Source organism: Myripristis murdjan, chromosome 7, assembly GCF_902150065.1.
Source record: "Myripristis murdjan chromosome 7, fMyrMur1.1, whole genome shotgun sequence".
Classification (NCBI taxonomy): domain Eukaryota; kingdom Metazoa; phylum Chordata; class Actinopteri; order Holocentriformes; family Holocentridae; genus Myripristis; species Myripristis murdjan.
This window is the reverse complement of record NC_043986.1, coordinates 28,537,499-28,561,029: the sequence shown is the minus strand read 5'-3', so window position 1 is coordinate 28,561,029 and position 23,531 is coordinate 28,537,499. Positions and strand designations below refer to the sequence as shown.

General features: G+C 40.4%; 1 protein-coding gene across 2 annotated transcripts in view; it reads right to left on the bottom strand.

Annotated features, from left to right (window-relative positions):
- The window catches only part of LOC115362452 (voltage-gated potassium channel subunit beta-2-like), a 64,112-nt gene that overhangs the window by 6,365 nt on the left and 34,216 nt on the right, over window positions 1-23,531 (bottom strand). The window contains exons 2-14 of one of the 2 annotated variants that reach the window (XM_030056380.1): window positions 19,349-19,392; window positions 19,024-19,061; window positions 17,367-17,446; window positions 16,687-16,731; window positions 16,202-16,246; window positions 15,781-15,824; window positions 15,472-15,558; window positions 13,374-13,418; window positions 9,842-9,927; window positions 9,630-9,750; window positions 8,355-8,449; window positions 4,035-4,155; window positions 411-499 (exon numbers count right to left, since the gene is read on the bottom strand). In XM_030056380.1, the coding sequence (XP_029912240.1) occupies window positions 411-499; window positions 4,035-4,155; window positions 8,355-8,449; window positions 9,630-9,750; window positions 9,842-9,927; window positions 13,374-13,418; window positions 15,472-15,558; window positions 15,781-15,824; window positions 16,202-16,246; window positions 16,687-16,731; window positions 17,367-17,446; window positions 19,024-19,061; window positions 19,349-19,392 (940 nt within the window). The remainder of the gene's footprint in view (window positions 1-410; window positions 500-4,034; window positions 4,156-8,354; window positions 8,450-9,629; window positions 9,751-9,841; window positions 9,928-13,373; window positions 13,419-15,471; window positions 15,559-15,780; window positions 15,825-16,201; window positions 16,247-16,686; window positions 16,732-17,366; window positions 17,447-19,023; window positions 19,062-19,348; window positions 19,393-23,531) is intronic. The other variant, XM_030056381.1, reaches the window with a different exon arrangement.

Here is a 23,531-nt window from a genome sequence, read left to right as displayed (position 1 = left end):
CCTCACAAGAATGATAAGGATTCAGTGTTTCCTGCAGAATTGCACTTTCATTAAGGTGGGAAAACTGAAATGGTATTTAGATCCGGACAAAAACCATGATTTTATGGAGAGTGGTATCTCGCTCCCAAATATGCTGTAATGTATATTTTGGAAGTGACAAAAAACTGATTGTGATTCTGACTTTGCTGTTGTACTACCACCTCACAATCAACAACAACAATAATAAACAACTTAATGTAATTAAACAACTTAATGTAATGTAATTCCCATATATAATGAAACTTAATATCAGAGGACGCTTCAATACTGTGTTATGTTGGCTGTGGACACTGAAACAGCTACACAGAGGTTAGACCCACTATTTGTGTGTGTGTGTGTGTGTGTGTGTGTGTGTGTGTGTGCTGCCTCACCTGTATTGCCCCTATATTCTCCATTAGTTGGTCGGTGCTGGAGGCTCCCAGCAGGACGGAGCTCACCCCCTCGTTCCTCAGGCACCAAGCTGAGGGGGAGCACAGCACAAGAGGAAATCTATCATGAAAGCAATTCTTGTTTAGCAGGCATGGATGTGTGCGTTTTTGTTTGGAGGGAGAGAACGAGAGAGAGAGAGACATTGAGACAGTATGTGTCCACAGTTGAGAAGTCATCTGTAACCGCTGGACAGGCTGTGGCTCTGTAAAGAACTCCTAGAGGCTGTGTGTGTGTGTGTGGGTGTGTGTGTCGCTGTGCGTGTGTGTGTGTATGCCTTTTATATTCATTTAGTGGCTGACAAAGCAACAGACTGTAACTTACCGCCCAGTCGTGACTAGGACAATCATGTCACACATTTTTGGCAACACTTTCTAAGGCTATTATGTATAAGGACACCCATGAGGAATTTTATTTACCGACCTTGTTGAACACGCGATTCTGACTGTGCCACTGAAGTGTGTTCTGGAAAAGCAGGTTTTCAAATCCAATCTTGTCACTTCACACTCAAGATGTATATTTTGTTGATTTCTAATCAAACTAACTCACAGAAATGTAAATCTACATGCACTGTAACTTCGATTACATGCTATGAGGGAATGATTTTTATTTCAGTTTAGAAGTTAAAACAGAAATCTGACCTGTCCAATTCGCAATTAGCAAGAGTTTATCAGTTAACATCAAAAGGAAGTGAACAATACCAAAGTTCACAACTATTTAAAGTCAGGTGCATGAGGCTCTTATGTCTGTGTAGAATCAACTGGCTCATTCCAGTGGATCCTGAGATCTGTCTGATAATTTTAGTCTAAAGAAATTTTATGTTATAAAACTCACTAAAATATTACTCACTATTGGAAAAAATGTATTGCACTGATATGGAAGTCAGGCGCCTCCCCAGTTTTGCACAATTCTATGCGGAAGAACTTGACCTGCCTGCACAGAGTCTGACCTCAACCCCATCCAACACCTTTGGCATGAACTAGAACAGAGATTGCAAGCCAGGCCCTCTGGTCCAACATCAGTGTCTGACCTCACAAATGCTCTTCTGCATGAATGGGCAAAAATTCCCACAGACACGCTGCAAGATTTTGTAGAAAGCCTTCCCAGAAGAGTGGAAGCTGTTAGAGCTGCAAAGGGGGAACAACTCCATATTAGTGCAGATGTATTTAGAATGGGATGTCATAAAAGCTCCTGTAGGTGTGATGTGTAGGTGGCCCAATACTTTTGTCCATATTGTGTATCTTTTATAAGTAGCTGTGTAATAAGTGGAATGGCGTACAGTGAGCCACCCTTCACCCTTATTTTAAAGTAATGATGTCTGGCTGCATTCCTTAGACAGTGCACTCACAGTGCGTTCTGACCATGCTAACAAAAAACATAATACTGACAATTTATATCCGCAATCATAGGGCATATTGTAGCTATAACTTAAGATATGTTCTTATAAAGATGATTACAAGGAATTAATTCCTTACGAGTATCCTTATGATGTAGCACAGATTTTCATGATGCAGCATGGTGGGGCTTTGTGGCAGGCGTCAGTAATGACCAAGCAGCACACGTCTGAGCCAGCGTAGTCATGATCTGTTATTTTTGCAAGATATCTGCACATTGGCAGAGTGTGTAGGTGAAGGGGAGGAAGAATAAAGGTGATTTGACTGATCATGACTGACACCACAATGTAATGAGTTCCTCCTAATCCCGCTCCATTTCCAGCTGTGCCACAGATGTGCTGCGCCCCGCCAGCCACCAATTTACCTAACGTCAGTCACCATGCCCTATGAGCCCACAGCACTGACCTGGCTGAGCTTTATTCACAAATATACAGCCCATGGTGGACAGAGAAAGTGTGACTGAGTTTTCTGATGTCAGCTGAGAGAAAACACACATTAGGTGAATTCCAGCCACAGGGAACATTTAAGCACTGCTCATTTTCTAGTGTGCCCTCTCCCCATTGTACATTTTTTTGTAGTTTTTTACAGACATTATAATTTCCCTCTTGACACAATCTGCTGTCATTCAACTCCAAATGATATTTAAACCAAGTTTCTGAAACAGCAAACTAAACATAGTTAATGTAATAATAGACCTTTTTCACAGTAGCCATTTTGACATGAAATAGCATGAATTAGTAACACAGGTGTTGCTAATGACATTTATAAAGGTTCTGTTCCGCTGAAGTGGACCAGAGCCTTTTCAGTGAGCCAACATGAACAACAGCAGGGCTCCGGCTGTCGGATGTAAATGGAACAGAACCTTAATCAATGTCATTAGTAACACCTGTGTTTACCCTGATACTTCATGTCAAAATGGCTGCTGTGGAAGTGAAGTTTTTGCAAGCCTCACCTAATAAAACATTAAAATCCATAATTTTGTGAATGAAAATACATTTGATCATTTTTGAAGAATGCCTTTCTTTGATATTAGGCAAAAACAGAAAAAAAGGCGAAGGGAAAATACAGATGCGCAACATATCTCCCCTTCTCCAGTGAGAAGAGGAGATATGTCGTCCTCTAACATGGAGTCATAATTGTATGCAAATAATATTAGGCTGATAGGCCCAGTGGTATGTGAGATTAGCTGTGGATGCGAACAGATATGCAAGACCTAACACATGATCTCCTCCAGGCTGTTGCCTAGTAGAAATGATAACTATATTAAAACACCATAACAGCAGACTGTACCTGTATCATCGGAACTGTATCAGATTTGGAAGAAGAAGAAGAAGAAGAAGAAGAAGAAGAAGAAGAAGAAGATAAAAAAAAAACCTTAAAATGTTGATGTGACTAACTTGGTCAATACTCTGTCACTGCTAACACTTTTTTGTTCATACATTTGTAAGTCCCTCCTTATTAATCAATGTTGGCTTATAGACTCTCATTTTAAGCCTTTCAGCTGAGGAAGATGATTTTTGCCTGGATGTAGTTCCTATGACATCAGTTACAATAAGGTGTTAAGCAAGTAAGCAAGCAAGGTTTATTCTTTTATTCATTTATTCTAGCACTGCACGACATGTCGTAAAAATATCAATATTGTAAAATCCAAAATGTGCAATATCATATCGAAAATATCTATCTAAAAGTATGTGATATTTTGTTTATGCTGTGGAAGTAAGAGGCACGTGTTTGCGCCTGTGAGAGAGCCAGGCACAAAGTGGGCAGTTTGCTGAAAATATTGCAATATGCTGTTTTTTCAATATTGTGCACCCCTACTATTGATGAACAAATTAGTTGGACTTAATAAAACAGACTGTTTGTTGTGCCATGCAAAACTGTTTAAAATTCAGAAAATAAAGGCTTAAAAAAGGAATTTGACAAGGGAAAGAGGGCACTCTGGAAAATGTACTTAGCGTTCACCATGGATGGAATTATCTTACAACATGCAATTAAGAAAAACGATTTTGACTTAGCTGCACTTCCACAAACAAGGACGAAAGTGTCAGACGTTCCAGTGAGTAACAGAAACAAGGACAGCTGACTTATGCACATGGGAATGGGTGGATGTACGGGATAGGACGTACAGACAGAGAGAAAAAGAGAGAGCAGCAGGTACGTCTGGTTTTATTTTACCAATAGCAAGCTGAGGCAGAGTACAGCCCAGCCGCTCAGCGATGGCCTGCAGCTCTTTCAGCTTCGCCTGCTGACGGCGCCCCTCCTCACTCAGGATCTTATCCTTCATCCACTGGTAACCCTGTTGCAGACAGTACAGCACATAGCTCAAGACTACAAAGATCACAATCCTCTGCCTGTGGGACACCAACATCCTCACAGTTAGACACCTCCCTTCATTAACTCTAATCCGCTTTTCTGAAAGACCAATTAGCAAGCTTCTTGGCTTTGTGAACCCTAGGACAGTGGTTCTCAACCCTCTGTCACGTCTGCAGGTTTTCATTCCAAACAATGGATCCTCCTCAGTGTACCGTTATGTGCATTCTTGTGTCTTCCTTGATGCACTTGAGGTAATACTTCAAGTACAAAATCAAAGAAGACTAAGGATGGACAAAGGACAATTATCCTGAAAATTTACCAACCAACTGAGCATGCATCAGATGGTGACTTAGCCAACATGATACCCAAAGCCCAAGACCAAATGTCCAAACAATGTTTTAGTATGTAGTGTGCTCTATAGTATACCGATCTATAATCTATACCTATGGTCTTCAGGGATCCAGAGCCCTGTTGCTTTTGAGTGTAGTCATCTACTCTGGGACTGATTTACAACTGGGGCAACAGGAGAAATTAACTGATGGGATAGAAAACCAGCGGTCCTCTTGGCCTACCACTGCACTACTTGAAAAGGTAGCAAATTATAGTAAAAAGGGTCTGTTTTTATGACAGTAGATTCAACAGCTAAGTCATGTCTAGATTGTACTTAGAATAGAATAGATCTTTATTGTCATTGTCACAAGTACAACGAAATTTAAAGTGCCCACCAGTCAGTGCATCATTCATTGAGTCTATAAAATATAATAAATGAATAACATATTTTCATTATTAACATAGCTGCATAGTCTTAACTATTGCTTATTTCTAGTAAATAGTCTGCACATCTCAAAGAGAGGCATGTGGCTGGTTGAATTTTTCCACTAGTAGGTCTATTCTGGGCTCTGATTTGTAAAATGTAACCCGGTGGGAATGCTGGGCATAGGGTCTGTTTCTGTGATTGTTCTTCAAGTATGCCCATGTAGAGAAGCCTGTCTCACAAACATATGCAGTACCAAACTCACTGAGAACATGTACTGTTTTTTTTTTCAGCACATAGACTTATCTGACTGAAAAAAAAAAACAAAAACAACAACAAAAAAAAAAAAAACGTGTGTGTGCCTGTCTCAAAAAGTATCCTACTACCACTGCTGGTTTGAAGAGCCACTAAAACATCCATCAGCCAAGGCTGCAGCTTATAATGGACACCTGACCCACTGCAGATTATCTCCCTGTGCATCAAGGGAGTAGTGCTGAAAGTTTTCTCGCAGCTTAGCTAGGTGTCCAGTTACATCCCTTTGCAATGTCTCACTGACAGGTGGATGATTCTCTTGGTAAGCAGATAGCACTGGAAACATCCCATGAGCTCCAGAGTCCCTCTGGGCCTGCCACAACTCCATACAGGCTGTGAATTCTCAGATGCAAACCTCAAGCTTGAAAATGTTGGTATCTTGCACTGGATCTACAAAGTAAGTTAGTGTTGCCAGCCAGAGCTTCTCAAGGAAATTGTCCGCTAAGTCACTACCCTCTAGGAAGGCATTAATTGCCTCCCTCAAACTCCTAGAGGCTCTGCAAGGCCTCCCCCGTGGTCAAACACCTGTTCTGCTTGTGCTCAGCTGCCATCTACTTACACAGCTCTTGGAAGAGCATTATCTAGAGAAGTCTCTTTTGATCACATTCACCACCACCTTCACAGTAGAATCCAAACCCATCCTAGGTTTGGTTGTGGTTCTTTGCTTGCCAGAGCCTCCTTATGTAGACTGCAGTCTTACTTTGACATTAGGCACCACTGTACAAACTCCAATACCGCTCCTACACTCAAACTGCAGTTTTCCCCCCAATCTGAATCAAAAACTCAGACATTTTTTTTTTTAAAAGCATCACGGAAGAGAATTCCCTCCTGTGTGACTTTATCCAATGACTTTATCCAACTGTTCACTTAGGAGATGTAGTTCTCAGCCACATCTACTGACTCATCTGATTGAAGGGCACACTTTTTGTGCTGTGATATCCTCTCAGCCACAGACACTGATAAATCCATGGACATGTTTGAATTTTTTTGACTGAAGCTTCTTTTAACTTGAAATGTTCAGACTAACTTGGTATGTTGTTCCCTCTGACTATCTGAATAGTAAAGCTAAAAGGAACGGTCTTGGGTTGTGCTGATTCTCAGGGTGTTTACTAGGAGGGTACAGTATGTTTTTAATTTGTTTACTCTAAACATCCATTTCTTAAAACACATACAGTAACACTTTGTGGTTGTTTTGTATAATTCCTGCTTTCTCATATAAAACGACTTTATAAAACTTTATATCAATGTTAGATTAGATTGTTTCCAAGATGAAGTGTGAAAATAATCTCCATCTGTGTTAGTTGATCATGTCCTAGCAGTGCTGACTATGAGTCACAAAGTGATGTCCATGAAAACATCATGTATACAGATACTGTGACAGGTACACACTGTAAAAGTGAGCAAATAAACCACCATTTAGTGGTAAATGGTGGTTGTTAAATCAGACAGTGACTCAAGTGCTGACTTCCCACCTGTTTTGCAACCCTCTTGCTCTCACTGTTGCTGGCTCTTGTGGAGAGCTGTGAAGCAGCCACAGTGTGCAAATCTTCCCTTGCAAGTACACAGGCTCTGCTTCAACATGGACACAAATGGCAACAGGGTACCTTACAGTCACAGGCAAACTTGACAGGGGATCTTGGAGCTGCACTGGGGACAGAGGTGTCTTGTGCAAGTCCACAGAGTGGACATGTCCTGGCATCTGCCAATCACTGCAATGCTGCCTTGTGAGTGAGTCTGGTAAGACAATGGCAGGGGGAGCACAGCTTGAGAGAATATGGATGTACTGGAAGTGAATGTAGGCAAGGCACAACACACTATGTTTTGGGCATCCTTCTGCAACTCTGAAAAGATGCCAGTCATTCTGGGTCCTCTGTCTTGCCACTGGACTCCAGTGGCAAGACACTGCTGCTGGGACTACTGCATCTCCAATGGCACTCTTAAAATATCTCTGCACAGATCTCAGCTTCTGACCTTACTGTAGAGACAGAGGTACTATGCCAGTGCAGATTAACCTCCACAACACCATCCTCAGTATTGACAACAATCCCTTAGCAATAATGCTGTTCCTCCAGTATCTCAGATCCATCCTGTCTGAGGACTGCAGCATAGACAGTGACATCCAAAATCAAAATGACCAAGCCTCTGCCTGTTTTGGCAGGCTCTGTAAGAGGATGTTCCTGAATAACAACTACCTGCATCTCCACACTACTGGATCCTGTCCTATCACCATATTCTTCAGCAGAAGCTTCCATATCAAGTGTCTCCAGCACATACTGGGCCTACCCTGGCATGACAATGTCCCATACACAGAAATTAACCCTTTGGCGCATAGCGGTCACTGCAGTGGACAGCTGTTTTAAAGTCATTTTCTCCTAAATGCAATGGTTTCTATGGTGGAATTGCATATCAGCTGTTAGAATGCTCTCTGCTAAAGTTGCTGTTACGAGGTGAGGTAAACCATTTACAAACCATAACAAACAACTGGAATTTCTTCATTACTGTTTGTATACTCTACAGCTTTCCAAAATGACCACCACAAAAGACATTTCGGAAAGAACATTCTCTAAAAGACAACAAACACTGACTTGGCAAGTTCAAAATTCATTAAATTATTATTCCTCTTGAACCTCTGCTAATCACTGAACTTGCAAAGTAAAGTAATTAGTTGGAATGAGCACCTGCAGAGTTGACGGTAAATGGTTGAGCACCACTGCCAAAGTCGGTAGGGTTTTTACCTTGAGCTTGAAATGAAATATTTGTTACCAACATTTTCATCTGTTAAAGCCTACATCCTAATTTAAGTACTACTTTACATGAATAAACTAACATGGACAGGCTGCAATTCAAATGAGCATTCTCATAAAACTGGCCTTCATTTCAAGTCTATTTTGTTGCACATCTCCTCTATTTATTGTAGATCCCTTTGGACAACCACAGATCTGATGTACATTCCTAGAATACAAGCTATAACAGTAATGAAGAAAGGTACACATGAGTGCAAAATGTCTAGATTCAATACCACAAATACAATAAAAAAAGATAAAAAGTAGAAACAGGCACACTGGTTCAGTGGCTGTCACACAGTGGATTCACATGGGTTGAAGTCGAAGTGTTACCTTAAGTGAGGCACGTGAGTAAGGGGGAACCCCACTGTCGTACTTTCCTGAGATGATTCCACAGGCCAGAGGAGACCATGTCATGGCTCCCACGCCTGCACACATAAAGCACAGCTTGGCAAGGTATAACAGCGTAACCCTGTTTAAAGCAGCACTAGGATAACTTTGCATGTTGACAACACCAAGTTTAATATCCTGTAATCATGTAAAGTAGATCTGTAAAACTGGTGCCATGGAGGGCCAAGAGGCTTTCATTCCAACCAAAAACTCCACCAGGTGATTTCACTGATTACCTCACTTTCATGCAGAGTTTTTGGTTGGAATGAAAACCTGCAGATCTTGTCGCTCCATGGCACCAGTTCGACACCCCTGATGTAAAGTGACATCAGTAAACTGTACAAAACATGCACTGGTGATCTGTGCACAAATTATACTACAAGATATCAAAAAGACAAGAGAGGCGAAACATCTAATGTTAGTGAGTCCAGCACTGATTGGTACGTCCATTTGATGCCGTTTAAGCAAAGTTTATGATTTTACTCTTTAGCTTATATGTGCATGGAAGATTTCCCAGTATTAACCATACCAATACTAGACGAGGGTCTCAACCACTGGTGCAACCCTATTTTCTGCTGCAACCCTATTTTCTGTTTTAGGCTAGATCGATATGTTATTTTCAGTATATTATATAATAATATATTTAATATTTATGTATAAAAGGATATTTAAAGCTTTGACACTTATCCATACCCTTGCATTACATTACTCAAGTTCAAATCCAATGTTCGGGCATGTTCATTCCCCTATTCTGCCTTTTTAGCACATATTTTTACATTAGTAATGGGGAATGGCTGCAAGACAGACAAAAACATCTTATTAGGCAGAGCTGAGCACTTTTTGAGGTTACAAAAAGTTTGTGGACACTGACATCTTTTTCAAAAACCAATTAATCCCCATAAAGAAGAAGGCAGGGTTCAAAGTACACGGCAGCTGGCAGTTTACTTCAACAGCTGGACTTATAAAGGACAATGTACCAGTTGTAGATTCGATAGCTGTAGTTTCTCTGCTGGAAAAAACATAGCAGTTGTACAGAAATTACCCTGATCATGAAAAGTCGGTGCACATTCACTATGTTGTGAAATTTCTGCTCAGTGTAGGTGAGGGACATACTCTATGTATGTGTCACACAGCCTGCTACTTAGTAATAACGATTTCAAACCGCAAGGCAGGACAAAAAAGCAGAACACTTTTCTACACTTTGGAGCAGTTGCTCACCTATCTTGTGGAAGAGTTCAGGGAGTTGAACCTCCACCTTCTCTCTCTGGAACATGTGGTATTCAGCCTGCTCGCAGATTGGTGGGATCAGGTTGAACTGCCGTGCCACAGAATACGCCTCCTACAGGCAACACAGGGAACAGCTCATTAGAGAACTTATGTACACAGATTGTCAGATGTGCACTGGGAGGCTTGTGAGTGCATGAACTCACCATGATCTCCATCGCGCTCCACCGTGACGTGCCCCAGTACATGGCCATCCCCTGGTTGATCACGTGGGTCATCGCCCTTACCGTCTCTACAAAAACACCCCAAAACAAGTAAGTTACATACTGACTCGAAGACACGCTGCAAGAGATAGAAGGGAAAACTGCAAGGAGAAAGAGGAAAGTCAGATGAAGAGCAGGTTTGGACAAGGAATAGAAACATAAAGGAGCTCAAATGTCATGGGGTGTCCTGTCTCGCCATAAGCAGATTGCTTTGAAAGACAAAGAAAGTGCAACATAAAATAATCCACTTCCACCGCCAAATGTTCCCAGCTCACATATGCATCTAGCTGCATGCCGGTGCATTTTACTGCTGTCAGATCTGTTCATCTATTTTCTTTTATTTGTGGCGGGACTGCTGGAAGACAGCTCTTGTCTACCTCAGTTTGGCAAAAGACAGAGGCAAGCAGGAAAAACAGGTCAGCAGGGAAAAGGAACTCTACAGGCCCTTTCTACAGCATGCTACATGCAAATAAAATGTCTCTTTAACTACACTTATAAGAAGACCATAAAGGTCAAGAGCTTTATTTATGGAAAAAATCAGTTAAATGCTCATAAAGAGGAAGATATTTGTGTGCGTATGTGTGTGTGTGTGTGTGCGTGCGTGCGTGTGTCTTTAAAACAGGTAAGGTTAAGTATAAAGAGAGAGGGCATCTTGCAAAATAAGTTGAAACAAGTCAGTAGAAAATTTAAATAGTGAGCTCCATCCAGACACAACCCTGCGATCTCTACACCTACACTACATTCACGGAAACACTGACTTGAGCCATCATCACCATAGCTGAAACGTATCCATTTCATTCTATTGTTCCTTATCAAGATCGTACATACAAAATTTTAGCTGGAGTTGTCTGGCATCTGAACATGAAAAACTGTCAACCGTAACACCTGGTGGAAGATCAGATCTCACTAGTATCCTCTCTCCTACACATCCCCAACTCTGCATTCTCTACAAGCAATAATCTGCAGCATTTTAAAATATACGCCTGTTTTGCTACTGTCCAATTGCAAATGACATGACGCTCATGTGTCATTCAAGTTCTGGCTAATTCATGAGAGCACATTTGCTGTTCTAAACATTGTCTGGTTCTGTCAGTTTTGCCTGGGATAAAATCCTCTGCTGCACAGGAAGTGACGTGTTTTATGTTTACAAACTGGGTAGTTAGTATGCTCAGCTTTAGTCACCACATCTGAACACACCATGAATGGCATGCACAGAAACTCACACTTCATCAACAGCAAATCCAAGGAAAAACACGTCATAGTACTGGACACACCGACTACGTTTACATGCACAAAATATTCCAGGTTTTGCCCTTATTCCGAAAAAGACAATATTACTACTAAGCTGTTTACATGGCTAATGAAAATGAATATTCCACTAATATTCCCATTTACATGCAGCGAACTCAGCCTCCTCTTTCATTCGTTCAACCTCTTTTTTGAGAAGGTGTTGCTGTGTTTGCGCATATCCAAAAAACAGTTGATATCCAAGTCTTTCACAATGTTTAAAAGCTGGTGTGTTTCTCTTTCCAGAAATGTGTGCTTCTCTTTCGTTACTGCATTTCAAACTATTGGCTAGCTGGCTTGTTTACAACGTGTACATAGGCAGCCATGTATTGCAAACTGTGGTAAAAAATCCAATTCAGGTGCATATTTCAAATGCACTACCACACACGACCACACAAGGCTCCTAAAATCTGAGTGACACTGGCATATCCTACATGTTAACTGGAAAATGCTACGTTTAGAAAGAGCTTATTAGGAACATCCAAACAGAATATACAGTTTACATGACCTTCACCAAATTCAGATTATTGTCATATTCAGAGTAAGAGTGGAGAATCGCTGTGCATGTAAACGTACTGATTAATTGAGTGACATCTGAAGTACAGTGCAGAAACACCACAGCAATGAGGGCTTAGTACCGAAGGCAGAGACAAAATTTAGAGTGTAACAGAACAAAGCAAAACAAAATAAAAACAGAACAAAACAAAACACAAAATAAGCAGGATCTAATTGATCCATGGATCAACTCTTCAGCTAGGTTCAGGTTAACTACTTAATGCCCACTGGATCTGTCAACACAAACAGACCTGGTTGTGCCCCACTCAACTTCAGAGTTGTTCCACAAAGCGAGACTGGCAAGTTAGCCAGACAACTTCAAGAGATGTTAAGAAATAAATTTGACTGGATCATATTCCTAAACCAAACACTGACTACAGGTATTGTGATTTAAAATAAGTGATTTAAATGTGATTTAAAATAAGTGTGATCATGCTTTTTAAGTTGGTTGGGGGATCTGCATTGTTGTGTTGGCATCAAACAAAAGTAAATATGAAGATGTTCACAACAATCTCAATGCTATCTAGCATCTCATTAGGACTGATCCTGTGATCCAAAATGATGAGCATCGTACTTTTGATATCAATTCTACAGTGAAAACTTAAAACTATTACTGCTACTTAAAACTTAAAATACTTAAATGCATGGGTCACCATTTCATAATTTGAAACTCCACAACTTTTATTAAACAAAAGTGGTTACATCCCCCAACATGATCTGTCCTCCTTACAGTTTGAAATATTCTGTCTTAAAGGATGATGAAACCCGAGCAGACAATCTTGATTTTGCTGGCATCGTGTGGTTGAAATGTCTTAAGTTGCTGCAATCATGCAATTATGTCTCACTGTGCCTACATCCCTGTTGGGTGGGGTCACAAATGCAAGAGAGCACGCTTATGATCACAACCAGATGTGATGTTACGTATGGTCAGAATTTACAACAGGGTCAGTGCAACAACACAACAACAAGATTTAGGGTTTCATCACCCTTTAAATTTTGTTTAAGTTTTTTTTTTTTCTTCGTTTCAGGACACGGCCAAAACTGGTGGGCAATATTCAGTTATGTATAGTAACTCTAGTTCTATGGTTACAGAGCCACAAAAAAAGGGCTCATCACAGCACACTAAAAAATTACACACAACTAGAAAGCCACTGAATCCCTGTGGGCTCCATCCCTGTAAAAGTGGCTAGACTGTCCCTAACTTTTCTTTAGCATGCAATATCACAGCAATTCAACAGATTTTAACAAAATTTTGAATCTAATAGCAAGATTGTAAGCTATTTGTACCAAAGCATCAGAAGCAACCATGGAAAACGCAGTAAAGACAAGAAACACCTAATTTGAAATGAAAAAAGAAAACAAAGTGAAAGGGAAGAAAATGTAATAAATGAATAAATAAATAAATAAAAATAATAATAATGTATGTGTGGTCCTTTTCATTCAATGACCTGCAAAACTGAGTAGCTGCACCTCAACTATTCTGTTACCACCAGGGAAGATGTCCAGCATTTTATGGATTCATGAGGGGTTTCACAACAGGAAAAAGGGAAGGAGACTAATTCTACTAAATCATTGCCATAAAATGCTTGTTTTAGGAAGGTAGTGAACACTTTTCACCGAGGGTACCATGTACCTTCTATGATGAATGTTCTGGACTTTGAGGTTTGAAATGGCTCTCCTGGTGACAAAAACAAAACAAGACTGTGAACAGTTTGTGAATGACAAGACAAAGATTCCCATCATGCACGACAACCAATATAGTGTTTTCAGGACAAATGTTACTGCAAAGGGTTACAAGAATTGAAATCCAGTAGCAATTGTTTAAAGGCTCTAGTCACCCTATGCATATTCTGCTGAGCAATGCTGTTGCAGGCCATGGATAAGAGCAAAGAAACACAATTTCTTCTAACGCATCCCAGAAAAATAGAAGTCTCCATATCAAGCTGAACTCAGTAAACCCTTAATTTTCAAAACAGAGTCATTAACAGTGTGTTACATGCATGCATAGTCTCACAAGCTCATTAAAACAAGCACAACAGTTGATATCCCGCTGCAGCTGGATTTTTCCAGGCTACATCTTAAGTCCATGCATGTTCCATTGCTTATGAAAGTGACGCTTTCATTATCTAAAGGAATCCCACGCTCCAGCTTTCTTTGAACAGCTGAGCTCACTCTCTGCATACTGTGCCCTTGGCTCAAAAAGGAAAAAAAAAACAAACATCCACAAAAAAAGATCATGGCATGCCTCTTTCTGTGGTGTCGCCTACTGCAGTACATGAAGGCTGTCAAGCAAACACAGCTGGATGCCTGAATACCGAGCCATGTTGGTGCATGACAGGTGGGTTATGGTTGTAATACCGGCACACAGCTGACAGCATCACTGCACATCAGTGGTGAGGAACAAACAGGGAATACCAATGAATGTCATGCCCTGCATTAGGTCTCTGCTTTCTTTACATTCATTGCTTTACGGCATTGGAACTGACAGCAGCTCAGCTCTACACTGAACATGTCAGTAATTTGGCTGATAGGATCCTCAATTATGCTGCCAACTCCTTCCACCTGAAATTTCAACAGGGACAAGCTTCTCTGATAGCACATGATCTTGCAGTATTCACAAGATACTTGAAAGAACAATCTGGAGACATGTCTTGGTCAGTGTTTCCCACGACACCATATAACTCGGTTGTTCCTTGAGGTGTTGAAGCATGAAATTATGAAGTTGTATCTCTCGATGTCTATTTTTTTCTTGATCAAAATTAACTTAATAAATCCTTACAAAACCAAACTCAAACTGGCCTAGGAGAATTAGAAGTTTTGGGTCCTATTAAAAATCCAACCTCTAACTGTTCCAGGATTTTGATATTTTTACATTCAAAATACCATAGTGGTACAGGCCATGTTGAGCTGTTAAGATTTTGCTACATAACAACTTACCAGCTGGGATGTCAAAACTTTGATGCTCAATATCTCAGAGTTGCACTCTGCCCAGGTGGAAGCTTATAAATTCAATCCCATAATTTGTGAGTTTGAGAGGAATATTCGTCAATCTCGCACCAACTGAAGAGACAGTACAGCTGCTCTCTAATTAGCTCCATTTTGGGGAAAAAAACAATGCTGCCTCCAGTATATGTTTAAACACTGGACTGACCTTGGATACATGAATCCATATTGTCCATGCCAGCAGAGGCCCCGCAGACACAGCAATCACAACAATAAACTAACTCATGATGGCACATCAGTGCACCAGTTCTCCACAAAATGCAGTGAATGGCTATGTATAACATCTATGCTACATATGACAAGTGACAATTATAAAAAAGGTTTAGTACAAAGACAAAACAAATGGAAATCTGCTATGGTGTTTTGGGTTATGTTTTTTTCTATGTGTATGGGAGTTCATATATGATGCTTCTCCTTTGCTCCATGACTACTCCAGGCTTGTTCTTGAATTGACGAGGGAAATAAAATTCAGAGTGGGTTCTGACAGTGGTTTATGGAGAACATCTCTGAAGCAGTTGATAATATAATATTGCCTCTCTTGAGCAGCTCCTTCTGTTTTAATAACGTTATGATATATGATTATTGAGATCAATGTCCTTTTAAGGTGATGTGTGGAGTGAAGTGGGTCTACTGTACTGCTGTAGCACCTAGTACCCTGACCTCGTACCCTGTTTGTTGTAAGTGAAGAAACACAACAGCACACTGTTATTTTGAATAGGCGTGCCCACCTTCCATTGGTGTGTTAGGATCTGGCCGGTTTGCGAAAACCACATCTACGTACTCCAGCTGAAGTCTCTCCAGTGAAGCTCTCAGACCTGTTTTGTTAAGATAATCACACAGATTTAGCAAACCATCGCTTGTCAGAATGACTGTGTGTGTGGAGAAACTTTGTTGGTGCATGCAATTATTCATGCATCAGGGCATTATTCCTTTGAATTCTTTTACTCATGCAAATAAATATACTTATACTGTCAGGAAGTTATGTCAGCCTGTATAGCAGCAAATTAATCATAATACTGATGGCTCGAATATCTTACCTTCAATGATATGTTTTCTAGACAAGCCTCTTTCTGTTTCTGCCCTGAAAACCAAATAAAGATGCAAGTGAGCTTGTAATGTTGACTCCTGAACTGAATGAATTTACCCATAGAATGCCCTGTTTAGGTAAAATATGACACTTATTGGGTAATATTTCTGCACTGTTAAAATAAAGGTTTATGAGTTAATCAAACAATGCCAATGTGCAGACTGAGAGACACTACTTCACAAAGGTGAGATGATCTCTGGATCCAAGGAAATATGCAGTACAAACAATGAGGTTAGGCTTGTTACTGCATGTGCTCAGCCAGCCAAAAGACTAGGCTTATTTGTCAGTGGTCATCCAGCTAAAATCAAAAAATACCAAGGCACAATGGTGAGAGTAAGAGGGAGACAGACAAAAAGAAATAGTATACATACTTTCCTCCCCAGAAGATCTTGGTGGTGATGACTAAACTGGAACGCCTGTATGTGAGAGCAAATATCACCATGAAATGAAGCCTCATTCATTCTACTGATATGTATTTGGACCTACACAGCATACATCAGCGTGTGGTGATAAACATTTCAATAATAAACTTTTCTTTAACCTCAAAACGTTGGAAATTCAATGGCACATGCTGACCGTGAAGGAATTATGAAGGGAAACAGCTACATATAAAATATAGCCTATATTATATATTACATATATATATATAGTAAGAGCATCGTAACACCACTGTAACAAACAAGACCTCATTGACGGTCGAGGGTTAGCCCTGTTTCTGAGTAAACTGAAAATGTACTCAGCAGGTGCTGATAATCATAATTTTATTATATCAGTATATGTTTATTATATATACCTTTTATGATGGTGAGCTTGCACACACACACACACACACACACACACGCAGTGAGTACTCTACCTCCATCCTTTCTTCTTGATGATACTTCCTAAGACAACCTCAGCCCTGGGAGGGAGAGGGAGAGAGAGAGAGAGAGAGAGAGAGAGAGAGAGAGAGAGGGAGAACGTGAGATGTTTTCAGTGTTTACTCTAGCTTCAGTGTCTTAGGGGGATTCCCCATTCTAAAGAGGCCAATGTTTTTCTACTCCATCTTTCATTCATTTCTGACCTTTTTCTTTCATTTGTTAACACACACAGTTTTTTTTTCTCCAATCCTGATTGCCAGTGTCTAAAATAAGGCAGCAGGGGCATCCTCCCACGTCTAACAACAGATGCTCTATCTCTGCCCAAAGCACTAATGTGTTCTTCATGAATGGCTTGCATTTTCCTCTGTATTTCCCAGAGAGCACATCTGACTGCAACTGACAGCTCCTATTTGTGTGTGTGTGAGTGTGTGTGTGTGTGTGTGTGTGTGTGTGTGTGTGTGTGAATGTTCACCCAGTGAGAAACAGACCTGCCCAGATGGTTGCACTGGATAAAACTCAGTCCAAACACGATCTATCCGTTTCACTGAGGGCCAGCGTTGCTCTACCATGTTTCCTCCAGATGTGAGCAAACGGTCGACTGACCAGGGCCAAGAACTGACATACCATTAAGTGAAACATGACTGTGTGTGTGTGTGTGTGTGTGTGTGACACTCACTTTCCAGCAGCATACACCTCAGCTGTGTCGAAGAGATTGATTCCGTTCTCATACGCTAACGTCATCAGCTCCTCGGCCATCTTCAGCAGGACAGTGAGGCAGATGGAGAGAGGATATAGAGACGGTGAAGTCATGGTATTCACAAAACTGTCACACTGATTGAGTGTCACAGCCAGGAGAGCAGTAGTGAGATGCATCATTCCCCAAGGTCTGAACAAAATGATACGACTCCTGTCCAAGATATGAGTTGGAAAGATGAATGAATGAATGAATGCAGACAATCCATATTCGGGCTACGTTCACACTGCAGCACAAAGTGTCCAAATTCATGTGAATACATAATGCAAAAAGCATATCCTAAATCCTGAAAACTTGAAATAAATCTTAAACCTGGAGTTGGTTGAATGTGGAGACCACAGCCTGTGGTAAACATGCAGCACGTTCTGCACCTGCTGAGAGGAAACAGTTCTCCACACCAGGGAGGGAACAGTGGTCTCAAAAACGTCAACTGGATGGCCCAGTTTTGTGGAGAAATAAACAAACAAATTAGCATTAGTCTTTCATTTCCCACCACTCTGACTCTGTTGTCGTCAACCTGATACTGTGTTCAGACAGCATGCAAAATGTCAGGTCATCAAGCAGTAAATTCTATCTTTTCTGCTTTAAATAGCACATCTACTGTGAACTCGACTCATGTCTGTCAGATACGTAACAGTGGTGCTGTCTTCAACCTGGCTATTTTTTGATGTGATGCACAGTTTCTCCTGGCAGGGAGTCCTATGTAAACACAAACAGTGGATGAGGAAAGACAGATGTGTGACTATTCATGACAGTATTTTGAAGACTGACTAAAGAAGGAGGAAGTTTTGGGGAAAATTTTAGCCAGAAGGAGTCTACCAGGTGTGTTTTGCTGTGTTTACTTGTCGACCGTTCGACTGTTGCTGTCCATTGCTCACGTGACTGTTTTGACAGAAGGATATTAATCATCTGGTGGCGTAAATCTGGCTGAGCTCAAAAATTTGAAGATATATTTCATATTTCATACAACATTTCCCCCATAATTTTAGTTTATTTTAGTTATTATAACTATTATTATGTCATTTTTATAAATACAGTTTCAGTTAGTTATTGTTTTTATTTTTATTCCAGTAAAATGAATGAACCAAAAATGTTTTTTCACACCTATTTTTTGTTAATGATAATAACCTTGGTCTGTTGTGATCTAGGCCAAGCTTGCTTACCAAATCCATCTTGGAGTGGCGTTTCAGTTCAGTCAAATCTCAGTGCCACATAATATAACAAAAATGTGATGGAAACAAGTGGGAGAAGCACAGGTACAAAACCAGATTTGACGTATTTTGTCCGAGCTGCTCTGCTCACAGTGTGACATCGCTGTCAGATCATGTTGGTGTGGCATACGTGTTACATCTTAGAACGGATATGAACAGTCATCCAAAAAAACAAAAAAAATCTGATATGAGCAGCGATTCAGAGCTGAGCATGAAAGTCTGCAGTGTGAATGTAGCCATAGGGAGCAAACCAGAGCAGCATGACTCTGAGAAACAGAACATATTTAAAAAAATAATTATTTATCTCATAGTTTTATTTTCAAATTGGACTGTAGATGATAAATTGACGGAAAACAGTTCCCTCCTACCTCATCTGTTATCTGGCCTCCAAATGTAACCCACGTGCCTGCATAGGGAGAAACATAGTTAAACTGTGTATGTGTGAGACAGAGAGAGAAACAGATGGAGGGATAAAAAAAGAGAGACAGAGAGAGAGAGAGAGAGAGAGAGAGAGAGAGAGAGAGAGAGAGAGAGCATCAATCCTTATGTCTCTGTGACCAGTATTCTCTATGAAATACTTATTTTGATCACAGGCGACAATTATGATGTTGTTCATAATGTACTTTCCCTGCCACCCTACATGTGGACCCACACACACACACACACACACACACACACACACACACCACTCACCTAATCCAAGACAAGACACCCTCAGTCCAGATTTTCCCAGATTTCTGTTGACAGAAAAAAAGAAGCAGTCTGGTGAGAACAGGCGTGGGATTGTAAATCACTTAAGTGCATTTTGAAGACGACCATAATGGAATCCGACCTGGAATGAGAGAGAACAATCAATATCACACACCCCGCACACATTGACCAGACTAAATAATGTCTGGCTTTGTCTCCATTGAGACGCAAGCATTTGCATTACTCAGTGTTATATATGCATAACAAAGGAAATATATTGATTGACTCAAGATGGTTAGACGCCCTGGAAGACGATAATGTGATGGGACAGACAGAGAGCAGCAGGAACACTTCTTCCACTGTTACATTCTCATTATTTATGCTGTATTTAATATTAGGAAACCACAGTGTGGGAGGGGGACTCTTGCCAGGCTACCATGTTTACACTTACAGTTTACGGAGACATTCAGTACGTTAACATGCACGCAATAAATCAGATTAGTCAGTAAACGGGTTATGGCAGGTAATACATTTGCATGTGTTACCTTACTCTGATTACTCAAAATCCCCGAATACCTGCACATCCCCAATAATCAAGCCTAGTTACAGCAGTGCTTCAGACAACTCACAGCCGACGGAGGGCACCCGTCAGCCGGCTTTTTATTTGCAGATGTTTTTTTGTTTACTTATGTTTTCATCAGACGTAACTCTAACTGCCTTGCGCTGATTTTCTTAATCCCTGACCCCCAATTATGGAAATGGGCTTTCTCGTTTACAAGGCACTTGAAAGATCATGTAAATGCAGTAATTTGTGGTTGAAAATAAGATTTTATGAAGTAAATTAGTAGCATACACCATATTCAGTATGCACTGTCAAAATGATGTCTTTTCTTGGCTGGGAAAGCTTAAATACATGCTTTTATATGATGGATAAATATAATAGAGTTTAATTTATATTTGAGGTTGTTGATGATCACTGAGTAGAGATCATAGTTCGCTCCATTTTAATAGTATTTACCACTACATCACTACATCGGCATTCACTAAACATTTAAAACCCTCACTTCATGATCTATCACAGCATAAGTCATAAGCTGTAAACAAATCATTGAATTTTATCAGAATTCACTACATGCTGAGAGCTTTTTGTAGAACATGATCAGTGAGCAGCAGGTTTTTTGGAAGCCAGAAGACCAGGAGGCTCCCTGGACGTCACTTTGAAAACCATGTCACATCCAGAGTTTGTTAGTTTTTTATGGTATATAAGAGCAGGTGAACATTTTGAATTTAAACCTGAAGGCAGGTTTTTGGATATATTGTATATACTGTATGCAGTCAATCACAGGGATACACCTTTTCAGTAGGGCTCCACAATACACTGCATTATTATTGTCATTATGATTCTGAATTTTCATCTGAAAAACTTTGCAAAGGACTGTGATTTAAAAATGTGAAAAATGTAGTGTGCATCTGCACTGTACATTACAGCAGGGCTGAGAAATATGTCGATACATATTGTGTGACAAGAGAAAAATGTAGAGATTGTCTTCTATTGATTCTATTGTTACTGTTGCAAAAGCTGCTTGATGGCAGTATTTTATACCACTGCACTGAAATCCCTACATCTGCCGTGTGGATGGAGTTTGGATACAAGAAATGTGACACCAACCAGAAAACAAGACTTTGCAAAGTGTGCCAGACAGACCGGTTGCCATGTCAGACTTCAGCACAACAAACCTCCTCTACCACTTACAGAAGAACCATGAAAGGCAGTGCAGGGAGGACCAAAAGATGCAAGCTATATGGAAAGCAAGTGTTGAGAGCAAAAAAACATCAAACCATTCTGAAAGAACCTTTTGCAAAGGGCACTCTGCATAAAGCTGTTCAATGTCACTCCTGATGAGGAGAGGGGAGGTAAGTGCCCTTCATTTATATTTACTTCACAGAATTATCAAAAAGAAGTCATGACACGTGGTTATTTTGTACAGACAATTTTTTAAATAAACTTAGAGAAGAATCTGTTGCTCCAGTCTGACACACCTTATAATATGTTGCATTAGCCTCGCATCTATGGCAGTAACTGGGGTGTAAACAATTTCCAAACAAAGAAAAAGGATGAAATACGTCTAAACCATAAATCCATTCAACATTAATCTCCCCATAGCCGCTGGAGACACACCAATTGAAGGCCAGACAAGTAAATGGTTATATTGCAAAGAGGCGACACTGCAGGGAGAGAGACATGATCCACACACATCATTCTGGTAAGTCAAGATAACTTTAATATAAGCTATCATTTTGGTCAGGAGGTGTATTTTGTAATAAGATAAAATAGCTATCTTAGATATCATACCTGATGGGACTTGTGACGTTAGCTTGCACAGCATTTGATGGGCCTGGGTGCTGTGCACAGATTTTGGATTTGCTTTTGCATTTCATATTGCTGTCATAGCATCCGACTTAATTATCACACATTGCAAATTTTCCCCATATTTGTCAGCTGTAGAAAGACAGACAACCAGTGTACCAGGCAAAGCGGCACTGAAGTCACTGGAAAGCCTTGGATACAGCCAGGAAGGAGGCAGAGAACCAATCCTATTCACTGCTGGCTTTGTCTCCTCACTCCTCTGGGTTTATGGATAAGCAAGGCTGCACATGTTTTTTCTTAACAGCCACAGCATCCAAGGCCATCCAAGTCGCTCACCTCCCATCTGTCTCCATCCTCTTAGTTTATTATCTGTCCTTTATTGTGCTTTCTTTCACACCAAGTATACAACCCTGAAAATCTGAAGTGCAAACGGCTGAATGCTCAGAGTGTCAGAGATTGAAAATGTACCCAACAACCTTCACAGATAACAGAACTACCACTTACATAAAGCTGAAAAAAAGAAGTCTGTCAGTTACCTTGGGAAGAGAAAAGAGTTCACTAAATAGATTGACTTCTGTTATTCATTTGAAAGCAGAGAGAAGAGAACATTCTGGCTCTCTGGCCTGTGCTGTGGGACAAACAGAGCTGTGGATCAGGTGAAATGACTGAATGCGCTATTGATTTGTTTTCTAAAGCAGAGATCAAGACCTGTCTCCCAGGCAAGCAAACACAGGCACACACAGGAGCAAGCACACTCCTACATACAGCACACATATAAATTCCATGAATGCCAAAGTCTAAAGTTGTAAGGCACGCGGCTATTCATCCCTGAAGATAATATGGCAACTGCACAAATGATGTGAGTTTAAAACTTCACATATTTTATATAAAAATCCAGCCATCTTGTCAGCGTAAATCACTCTGCAACAGAGAAGAGCGTCACATCCCAACTAATTGAGAGGCAACAGACTGACTCTCTTTTTTTTTTTCAAAACAGTATGGTATCCAAAACCACTTGGACTCAACTATCGAATTACATGCTTATTCCACTTTTTTGTCATCTGAATCTTAAGTCCACATTTAAATTGACCATTCCCAATTGGCAGAGTGCACCTTTAATTTCTGGTGTCCATATGGTCACTGGTAGGAAATGTTCCCCACAGGAAGTGATAAATTGTTTTCTTCTTAGAGTCTGGTGGGAGTGGAGGTGGCGAAGAGGAAAGCCATCATTCACTCTTAAATGACTTCAATTTCTGGGTAATGAAGGCCTACAAACTTTCCAAAATTCAGACAGATGCCTCTTGCTGCTACCTGGGGCCGCCAAAGTGTGAAACTGCCTAGTGAAGCTTTGTAAAATTGCTCGGCATATAAATACAAGGTCGTCGCAACAACAGTGTTGTCTGAGGGCATTCAAAAATAACTCCAAAGTCACCTCCAGCAGGCTCGGAGAGAAACATCAGCCATTTAGACGTATTGGGTCATTATCTGGAGCCTGTTTTACCTCCAGGTTCCAGGCGCCAGGAGGTAAACCATTCTTTTATCAAGGAAAAGTAGTAACATTGATAATATGTATAATATATTTTTGCATTTGTTATGTATTGCAATACATCCCTCTGCTCAATATTTGCTCCTAAAATAACTGGTCTGATTTTGATGAAAATTGGAGCAATAATGCATTTTTACCACTGTGTTCTGATAATAATAATAATAATAATAATAATAAAAATAAATCAACTCATCTGTCAGAGACTCTGCAGCTGACTGAGAAGTTTGAGTTGAGTATCATTTTTTTATGCTTGGGAATACCACAGTAAAATA